Here is a 10855-nt window from a genome sequence, read left to right on the forward strand (position 1 = left end):
AAAATCTTGGTTTTAAGTATATTTTAGTTGTTATAGATACATACACGAAATATGTATGGGTAGAATCATTGAAAAATAAAACAGGAAAAGAATGTACAAAAGGTATGTTTAATATATTAAAACAAGCTAATCCAAAATTATTACAAACAGATAATGGTACAGAATTTTATAATAATCAATTTCAACAGTTAATGAAAAAAAATAAAATTAGACATTATAGTACGTATAGCGTTATCAAGTGTTCAATTGGAGAACGTGTTATACAAACTCTAAAAAATAATATATACAAACATTTTACTGCAACAGGTACATGGAATTGGTATAACAAAATATCAAAAATTATTTATAATTATAATCATACAAAACATAGATCAATTAAATGTACACCATATGAAGCTAGAATAAATACAAGTAAAATCAAATCAAATATACAAACAAATAAAACATTATATAAACCAAAATTTAAAATTAATGATAAAGTAAGAATATCAAAATATAAGCATATATTTAGTAAAGGATATACACCAAATTGGACAACAGAAATTTTCACAGTTTCAAAAGTTTTACATACAGAACCAATAACTTATCAGCTAAAGGATGGATCAAACAATATAATTCTAGGTGGTTTTTATGAGCAAGAAATTAAATTGACTGATTTTCCGAACACATTTCTAATTGAACGTATATAAAAAAAGTTAAAGATAAAATGCTTGTTAAATGGATGGGTTTTGATTCCAGTCATAATTCATGGATATTATCGAAAGATATTATTAAATAATTTTTTTTTTTATATATATTTTACCTTTTTATAAAAAATAAAAAAAAAACAGTATTAAATTAAATTATTTTAGTTATTCATATAATGTTTTCCTTTCACTTTGAACGATACCTACTGATGATAATAATTTAAATTTTAGAAATAATTATTATCACTAGATAGCGTGGAAAAAACACCTACTGATGATAATAATTTAATTTAGAAATAATTATTATCACTAGATAGCGTAAAAAAAAACCTACTGATGATAATAATTTAATTTAGAAATAATTATTATCACTAGATAGCGTGAAAAAAACACCTACTGATGATAATAATTTAATTTTTTTAGAAATACTTAATATCGATTTTCTTAAACATAGTGAATATTAGAATAATTATTTTTTTAACTTATAATGTTCGTATGCTAGTGAGTTAATCCCATCGTTTGTTATAAAACGTTTATCATCGTTACCACTTAGTACAAGCTTATTCATTGTTTTAGAATGAACAACATGTTTATTCGATTGAATAAAATTCATGTTTCTACAAGTTTGTTTATTATCAAGAGAGATATGGTTTATGTACGCATTTAATACTTCTATATAATTTTTAAAATACATATGTTGATTAATTACATATTTTTTTACACCTTTAGCTTTTTTAACCTCATCGTTGTTTTCAGTCTTGTAAGCATATAATTTCGGTCTTAATGAAACAAATTCTTTTAAAATTTTTCCCCCCATTTCATCTTTAAAATAACCAGGTTGATTTTTATGATTTTCGCTAAAACAATAATGATCTTTTGGATAGTTTGATGTATCAAAATACGGAAATAAATCATATCTAATATCATCAAAAAAATTAAATGTTCGAATATTATATACCAAAGAATCTGTATCCGAGTACAATAATCGTATTTTATTATTATATTTATTTTTCATTACATTATAATGAAAATCATACATAAATGTTTTCGAGACATCTAAAATTGCAGACCCTACATAAATTGCTTTATCGAATTTGATAGTTTCCTTATGTTGGTGAATAGCCATAAGATTTTCAGAGTATATAGTTCTATCTTTAAAAGTATTTTTCATCATCAATTTATTTGCTTGTTTATCTGATGTAACCAGTTTTAAAGAAACTCTAGTTCGAACATTCTCCATACATTTACCAAAAACGCTATTAATTAATAATTTCCAAAAATCTTTTTCAAATCTATTTTTAGCTTCTCTCCTCATTCTCGTACATAGTTCGATATATGAGGCCATCCATTTACTCTGTGAAAATTTGATTGCTCGATGAATTTTTACTAATTTAAGACCATTAGCAATTGCTTGTTTTAAATTTTTATAGTGTAATATATATTTTTTTTTGATGATAAAGTAGTTAATAATTTTTTAACTTTTGAATTTGGAGGACATTCGTTTAAAGGTAAAAACGGGAAATCATTATGTTTTTCATGTAAATATTCAGGATAATCAATATCAACTTCTAATATATATCCGACTTTTGAATCATCAGGAATTTTAGTAACATCTATGTTCAAGTCATCAACCCATTCGAAATCTTTGAAAGGTAGCTCAGTTAACATCGATTTTCCATATAAATTTACACAATCAAGATATGTAATCCATGAAATTGATTTATTAGGATTATAGTTCAAACCTTTAATGTTTGGTATGTTTGCTTTAGCATATCTTTTAACTGATTGACAGATACCCCCTCTGATTGAGGATTCAAAATATAAAAGCATGTTATAATCAGCCAATTTTTCTAATTTAACCTTAGTATATTTAAGCATACAATCGAAAGCAAAGCCTGGAGCAGTCATATAATGAGCAGGATCTAGACTAAGAGTAGATAAACATAAATCTCTAAAATTTTCGAACACATCCGTTAGTATGGTGACATCAGTTTTCAAATAAAGATCACTATACTCACCCAAAGTTTTAATATTAAATACTTTCCAAATTTTTTTAGCATGAGAATAATCATTATATTAATTTCTTCATTTTTTAAAGAGTTATAAAATGCAGATTTTGAAGGTAATCGAGTTTCGTTTAATTTACTCCAACTATCAATATACTCATAAGGGAAAACCCCTTTTCGTGTGACTAAATCAAATGTTTTATTAGAAAATAATTTTAAAGTTTCTTTAAACCTTGATTTATCTTCAAGTAAATTTTTTGCAAGCTCGCTTAATGAGGAGGCCATAAAACGGAATGTATCAACGAATTTTATACTAAATCTCGGAGCAACCTCTTTACTAAAAGATATATATTTTTCTACAGAATTTGGAATAACATGTATATTCTTATCATCAAAACCAAGTTCTCGAATTATAAAGTGACTATCGTAAGATAAGTTATGAAAAAAAATTGGAACAAATGATGGGTTGGTTATTTCAAAATTACATTTAAAACAAATACATTGTCTATATTTACCAGTAATATGACAGTGATCTCTAACTTTAAATAATTCATTTTCTTCAAAAGATAATAAACATATTTTACAAACCTTTGCTATTTGAAATTCTTTTTCCTCCTTTTCAGTCAACGTAATCATTGGTACATTAATTTGATAAATATCATTTATTTTTTTTGAAATATCAATCATATTTTCCATAAAATTTTTTGCCGCATCAATACCTCTATAAATTATTATGTTTGTTGGAATTTTAAACTGTTGCATTAACTTTTCTGTGATAATATTATAGTCAACTTTTACATAAAATGCATAACTCATAATTTCATGTAAATGTGTGATATAAGTTTTACTAGTATTAGTGAATTCATTTGTCTGTTTAGGTTTTAAAATACATTCAAAGTCAGCATAAATAACAAATGGTATTCTAGAAGTTTTTTTATAACTTTTAAAAAATATGAATTTATTTTCTTTTCCTTCTTCAAACATTATCGGTCTTCCTAATTTATTCTTACTACACATTTTTTTATGTTCAGTTAATCCTGTTTCACCCCAAAGTTTACTTTTACATGGTTTATTTCCAAAAGTTGTAAAACACCTCTTACAAATAATTAATTTAGAACAATTTTTAGTTTTCTGACTTCTAATAAATCTTGAAAAATCTTTAATATAACAATAATGTGATGTTTTATGATTATTGACAAAAAATAAATCAAAATGATTTTTTTCTTCTTTATTATTTATAAATAGAGGGAAAATAGTACCTTTATTATTTAAACTATAAACATTAACTGAAACATTATTTAAACGTTCAAATTTTTTAATTTGATTTATTGGTGTTGGGAAATCAATACATTTAAAATCTAACCCACTCTTTTTTTCAAGAAAATCAAAATATTTTTGGTTAAATCGTGATTTATTAGAACGCTTATCATATTTGGTTAGTATAGAATATTTAAAACAGTATTTATCTTTATTTTTAACGTTTATAATAGCCTTTTTTTCTCGTATAAATTTAGGTAAATCTAAATATGTACCTCCTTTTAATGGATTTACTAAATTGATTCTCAACTGTAACCCATCTATTGAAACAAGTGTCCATCCTGAACCTTTAGCAATAAATTCAGATTCTTCAGCTAATATTTTATCAAACTTTATGTTTAACAAACTAGCGAAATCGGATGAATTACATGCTAAAACATTCGAAGTTTTAAAAGCTACATCTTGTTTATCATGTGTTATAGGACGTGTGTAAGTAGCGTCAACGTGTAAATTAAATTTGATCGACGTTTTAATACACGATTGTCTTAACTTTAAAATTAACTCATGTAAAATATAGTTAAAAAATAATTTGTAATCTATATAATTTTCACAGTTCTTAATTACGAAAGTTTTTGAACCTTTTCTAAATCTTTCTATTTCAATAAGTCCACTTCCAATCGTGTTCATACGCTGTTTTTTTGTTATTATATTTCTGTTCATAATGAGACTGAAATAATAAAAAAAAAACACATTAAATTTATATATATATATATAAATGTATGTTTTTTTTTGTTTTACATTTTTTAAAAAAAAAATAATAATAATAAAATTCTTAAATAAACAATGAGTACTTAGTTTTTTTTTTAAAAAAAAAAAAAATCATTTTAGATTCAAACAAAAAGATTCTGTTAATAAATTTAGATCATCCAATAATGTACAATAATCGCTATGCAGATGATAAGCTAACGTCTGTTTTCGAAATCTAACATAACCATACAAATCATAATATTTATTAACAAGTAATATTTCATTTCTCAAATTTATTATATTCTCTTTTAAGATTTTTATTTTTTTTATATCTTGTAAAAGTGTTTTAGCTAAGTATTTTTCATATCTTAATATTTTAATTTTTCTTTTGATTAAAATTATAGTTTTTCTTTGTTCATGTTTACTTTGTACTTCCTTCTCATCATTATCATCGATTTCTTCATCCAATCGATGAATTTCAATTAAGATATGGTTAAGTAAATCCATTTTCTAAAAAAAAACATTTTTTTTTTTTATGTTTTGGAAAAGCTATTATGAACAAAGTAATACTTCTATATAAGTAGGTGTATAAAAAAAAGAAATAATATAAATCAGGTTAAAAAAAAAATAGATTTATTTAAACAAATTTATTTATTTATTAAATCTTCTAGTTGATTATTTAAAATTGTGGAGCGATAACGTATACGTCTATTACATTTTTCACCAATATAATAAGAAAAATGAAACTCATCTAAAACGTCCCTTTTTTCCTTTCTTAACCTATCTATTTCAACTAGATCTATTATTTTTTTTTTATATAAATTATTAATTTTTTTATTTAAAGCTCTTATATCTATTTTTTTTCTTTCTTCATCTTGATCAACACTTTTTTGGTTTTCTAAAACATTCAAATGTAATTCTTCAATCAAAGATCGGAGGTAAACGATTTGAGGAGATTCCATTTTATAATTCTGAAATTATAGGTAAATATTTATTCGTTTATTTTTTTATTTTAAATATAAAAAAGGTAATGTAAAAACTATATCTCATTTACACCACATCTAAAAAAATAATTTGTACCACTTTTCAAGTTTATAATTCACACCAAATAAAATTTAAAAAAGGGGTATTATCTAATCTGTACTTACTAAAATTATAATTTGTAACATTGTTCACATTATTAAAATTATAATTATAATAAAATGTATATATATAAGTAAATTTTTTGTTTAGCAATAATTCATAAAATGTATAAAATCAATCATACTTTAATTATAAATAAATGTAAAACAAACTCTATATATATTAAATAAGTAAATTTTTGTTTAGCAATAATTCATAAAATATATAAAATCAATCATACTTTAATTATAAATAAGTAAAACAAACTCTATATATATATATTAAATAAGTAAATTCTTGTTAAGTATATTATACTATTTTTTTTTTTTTTAAAAAAAATAAAACATAATTTATAATTATTTATATCAACTAAACTCTGAAAGAAAAAGCTAGTAACTATTTTTTGTTTATATATATATATATATATATATATACCACAGAATATATTCCGTGTACATACCGTACATTTACTATAACTAAGCTAATTATAACAAAAAAATAATAATAACTAAAATTAAGTGTATAAGACGTAACAACACAAAATATTGTTTACGATGTATCTGTGTATATGTGGTTTGGAAAAAAAAAAAAATGTGAAGATATAAAATTAAACATATTATTATTATTATAATAAATGACATACTTTTAAATGTTGTACTACACACTAATCTTTTTGAACTATTCAAAATGTTTCGTACTATACTCAATTTTAGGGCTGGTACAAATACATAGGTATTTCATTTCGTTTTTTTTTAACGTGGTGTAAAAAAAAAAAAAAAAACTAAAATTTATTTATTTATGTAACGCAAATACATGTTATTTTTTGATACAAATGAACCTATTTGTGGTGTAAATTATGTAAAATACCATTATTAAATGGAATCATTTTTTATAGTAGAAAATTATAATAGTAAATATTTAATTTAAAGCTAGTTAATAGTAGTAAAGTAATAGTACTTACATTTCTGTTAGCGTGGAGATGCTTGAAAAAAAAAAATATACTGGCTTCTAGTTGTAGTGAACGGTCTTGGTGAAGATGGTTCAGCACGATTCAACGACGAAGTCCACTTTGTCGTATGTGTAAGAAATTTAAAATTAAAGTTATTTATTCACTGAATATAATAAAAGCAAGCTCGATGTATTGTTAAGTATAGAACAATGTCATCGGTCTATGCGTAAGTGAAGCTTAACTTTGTCTAATTCTTAATACTACCACAACCCATTTTATATTAAACTATTTGGGAGTAGTCCCCCAAAAATATACGTGCGTGTCATGGTAAACAGGAAATTCGACTATACGTTTCTATTTCATATTTTACTATAACCAATTATTTAATACATATTTTTTTTTATATATATATATATATATATATATATAAACGATTATTAAAACTATGTTCGTAATCCAATTATTTAATATATTAATATTTATTATTCTAAATCTAAACAACTAATATCAGCTCAGGGCAACAGGAATGAAGTAATGTAATATGTCGGATTTCTACATAGTGTTTTTACTGAACTAGCTGTATGTCTAATTCTTAATACTACCACAACCCATTTTATATTAAACTATTTGGGTGTAGCCCTCAAAATATACGTACGTGTCATGATAAACAGGAAATTCGACTATACGTTTCTATTTCATATTTTACCAATTATTTAAATACATATTTTTTAATCTTTAAAATATATGTGTGTATATATATATATATAAACGATTATTTAAACTATGTTCGTAATCCAATTATTTAATATATTATAATATGCAGGATTTCTACATATGAACTAGCTGTATGTCTAATTCTTAATACTACCACAACCGCTTTTATATTAAACTTTTTGGGCGGCGTAGTCTCCAAAATATACGTACGTTTCTATTTCATGTTTACTATCACCAATTATTTAATTTTAATCTTACCTTGCTAAATTTACGTACCTTGCTAAATTGTATATAACCTTTCAAATCTGACATTGAAATGTAGAAGTCAATTACATTCTTTTAGATACAAATTGTACTTGTTATTACATTCTATTTTTTCGAATTGAAAAGACGTACCTTTCAAATTTTATTCTAGTTAGTGTTTTAGCTGAACTGATTATTTTAAACTTAAGAGGAGGAGTAGAAGTGGTTATATATAATATATATATAAGAGACTCATCGATACAGTATATTCAGTTTACTTCAACAGATTTACAATCTAGACTTTTTTTTTTTAATAAAATTAATTTAATTTTGAAAAAATGTCCTGCTACTCATTTAAAAGCGATGACGAGGAGTCGGTTGTATTTTCCGAAGTAAGTAAAAAAAAAACATTAATTTTTTATTTATTTTTTCATTTTTTTTTTTTATTATTATAATATAATAATAATTTTTAATTAAAAGACATTAAATATTTTATGAAAAATTTATTTTGTAAACCGTCATCAGCTTATCGTCTATTTTAATTATAGGATAATATTGCAACAACATCTCAAAAAAAAGGTACATCGAAAAGGTTAGCTGTAAAACCGGAGAAGAAACCAGTATCGAAAAAGACGAAAAAGGTGAGTTATATAAATTTATAACATATTACGAAAAAGTAAAAAAATATAATTTAATTATTATTTTATAGAGCACTGCTATTTGTTATACAGACAAAATATTAGATTTAATAACAGATCCAACTATACCAACCGATGCAGAGAACACCTTGAATATAAAAAAGGATGATTGTTCATTAACGGTTAAGACACCTGTAGACAATACGGCTGTAGATTACTGGACTATAGCACATTATAAATGTGCTAAAATTGATAAAGTTGCTCTGCAAGATAGGTAATAATAATAATAATAATAATAATAATAATATATATATATTTAACTAAAGTGAAATATTTATAATAAAAATGTAATTTAACCTAACCTAACTTTTTTAGATGGAAGCATGCTGAATGCTCACTCAAAATATCTTTAACAGGACAGCATCCGGATGATTTAACTACAGCCAAAGAAATGGTGACGCTCATTCAATCTGTTTTCGACAAAATGATGCGACATCCCGCCAAGAAGCTAATCAGACACAAACCAAAAAAAATAAACTTATAAAATGTATGTAAGGATATGGTGTTGGATTAATTTTATTTAATAAAAAAAATTTTTTATATTTATATTTATTTTTATTATTTATTAGAAAAAAAAAATAATAATTCATTTATAGGTTAAAATAAAAATAAAATAAAAAAAAAAAAAAAAAAAAAATAAAATAAAAATATTGAAAGTTAGTATACAAGTGGTATTAATTTCACATTTTTTTTTTTTTTTTTTTTACAAGAACGATAAATTAAAATAAATTAAGAAACTTTTTTTATTACATCACTAAATCTTGTAATATCATGTTCGACAATGAATTAAAATGAAATTGTAATAACTCGTACATAAATGAACAATCTTCACTTTGTATATTGCTGTAGCTGAAATCATAATTTTGAATATATTGATTTGTAAATTCGTTTCGTTGACAAGATGATGGTAACCCATTTACGTCAGACTTAATTAACGTATAAGCTGTATCAAACGTTTTTTGGTATGATTCCAATTTTTTCTGTTTTTCAACAATATACAAGTCAATACAATGTTGTAATTGTTTCAAACGATGAAGATCAATATGAGATAATGTTATATAATTATCATTAGAATATAAAACTATAGTTGATTGGTTTACATTAACAGAGTAGAAAAAATTATCAGCTATCTTAACACGTTTACAACGAGTATGCAAATTTTCGATAATTGTATTAAAATTGTTTTCGCACATTAACTTACACCACTGATCAAGATCTAACGTTACAACTTTTTTAGTTAATTTACATTCTAATAATATAATAATTGAAATTTGCTTATTAACTAGAAGTCCAACGGTTACACTTTTCTTACTAAAAGGACGAATATCGAACACAGATTTTGATACAACGATTGATGGATTCATATTGATAAAATAAAAAAAAAACAGTAAAAAGTATTTTTTTCTAGAAATATGAATATGATCACTAGACAGCTTAGCTCAAACTAACAAGTTTTGTTTATCCATACATGTTATATACTAAACAAATGTAAGGTTACAAAAGAAAAAAAAAAGAAAAAAAAATGTGAACGTATAGTGTCTAGTTGGATAAACAGTAAAGAGTTATTATACTTACCTACCTAATTCGATAGAACCTGAAACATTTTTTAAAAATCATTAACATATTAAATTTAAATTAGACGCGTTATCCCACTAGGCTATACGTTCACGAGGTATTAAATAAGTTATTAACACATTTAAGTTTATTAAATTCAGATTTTTTTTATTGAAATATAGAAAGTTAAATGAACTAAACAACAGTATCATATGACCTTGATCCACAATCACAATCACAAATATCGATAATCTTACCATATTTTTTTACTACATTTTCAACAAACTGATTTCCTTTTGATAATAATACAAAAACACATTTCGGATTCCATCTTGAATGTTTCAATCCATGGATTATCTTCTTTTTCCCAACGATGCAATATAATACCGCAGCAAAAACATTCAACAATATCTTTTTTCCCTGAATATATAAAACCGCTTTCAGCTAATGAGTATTTATCTTGAGATGAAGTCAACGGAAATAAATTGAATGTTTTCAATCTTGATATAAATGTAGTGAATTCTGGATATGTAGGATATGCATTGTTTCGTACTAACGAAACAAGTGAACAAAAACTGTTGTTAATTTGTTGAAAATTCATTTTTTATAAAAAAAAATAAAAAAACTTAAATGAATTAAACTTGATTAAAACTAACAGAACCTGATTGAACGATGGTTGAATATTAACTGAACTGTCTGAACTGAAATGAATTCAATAAAACGACTTTTATCTATAATTATAAAAAAAAAAAAAAAAAATGAAATTATTGTGTAACCTGAATGTTTAACTTACAAGGGAAATAAATAGTGTTGAAGTGTGTATACACTGTTTAAACTTTATGTGTAACAGGGGAAAAAAAAATAATGGTTAAAACTATA

At 23.6% G+C, this 10855-nt stretch overlaps 2 protein-coding genes and 1 long non-coding RNA gene across 3 annotated transcripts; 1 reads left to right on the plus strand and 2 right to left on the minus strand.

Moving 5' to 3' along the window:
- Positions 1 to 375: 375 nt before the first annotated feature.
- Positions 376 to 7141, minus strand: LOC126554123 (uncharacterized). The gene is made up of 4 exons (XM_050209226.1): positions 6780 to 7141; positions 2766 to 4676; positions 2166 to 2694; positions 376 to 396 (listed from the first exon to the last, which is right to left on the minus strand). Exons 2-4 carry the CDS (start codon positions 4667 to 4669, stop codon positions 376 to 378), a joined length of 2454 nt encoding a protein of 817 aa, XP_050065183.1. The 5' UTR covers positions 4670 to 4676; positions 6780 to 7141.
- An 817-nt stretch (positions 7142 to 7958) lies between these two features.
- LOC126554118 (uncharacterized) lies at positions 7959 to 8911 on the plus strand. Its single transcript, XM_050209222.1, has 4 exons — positions 7959 to 8116; positions 8273 to 8365; positions 8434 to 8636; positions 8738 to 8911. The coding sequence occupies exons 1-4, from the start codon at positions 8063 to 8065 to the stop codon at positions 8904 to 8906; spliced, it is 519 nt and encodes a 172-aa protein (XP_050065179.1). The 5' UTR covers positions 7959 to 8062; the 3' UTR covers positions 8907 to 8911.
- Positions 8912 to 9196: 285 nt separating this feature from the next.
- On the minus strand, positions 9197 to 10307 carry LOC126554120 (uncharacterized). Its single transcript, XR_007606609.1, has 3 exons — positions 10234 to 10307; positions 9998 to 10016; positions 9197 to 9271 (listed from the first exon to the last, which is right to left on the minus strand). It is a non-coding gene; the product is annotated as an uncharacterized LOC126554120 (long non-coding RNA).
- Positions 10308 to 10855: the final 548 nt, after the last annotated feature.

Source organism: Aphis gossypii, unplaced genomic scaffold, assembly GCF_020184175.1.
Source record: "Aphis gossypii isolate Hap1 unplaced genomic scaffold, ASM2018417v2 Contig00433, whole genome shotgun sequence".
Classification (NCBI taxonomy): domain Eukaryota; kingdom Metazoa; phylum Arthropoda; class Insecta; order Hemiptera; family Aphididae; genus Aphis; species Aphis gossypii.

Coding starts and splice junctions, on each gene's coding strand:
- LOC126554123 (XM_050209226.1), bottom strand. CDS start 4,669: ATGAACAGAAATATAATAACAAAAAAACAGCGTATGAACACGATTGGA. Junction 2,695..2,765: donor TCTTTAAAAAATGAAGAAAT/TAATATAATGAT, acceptor GGGTGAGTATAG/TGATCTTTATTTGAAAACTG. Junction 397..2,165: donor AATGTCCTCCAAATTCAAAA/GTTAAAAAATTA, acceptor TATTTATTCTAG/CTTCATATGGTGTACATTTA.
- LOC126554118 (XM_050209222.1), top strand. CDS start 8,063: ATGTCCTGCTACTCATTTAAAAGCGATGACGAGGAGTCGGTTGTATTT. Junction 8,117..8,272: donor AGTCGGTTGTATTTTCCGAA/GTAAGTAAAAAA, acceptor TTTTAATTATAG/GATAATATTGCAACAACATC. Junction 8,366..8,433: donor TATCGAAAAAGACGAAAAAG/GTGAGTTATATA, acceptor ATTATTTTATAG/AGCACTGCTATTTGTTATAC.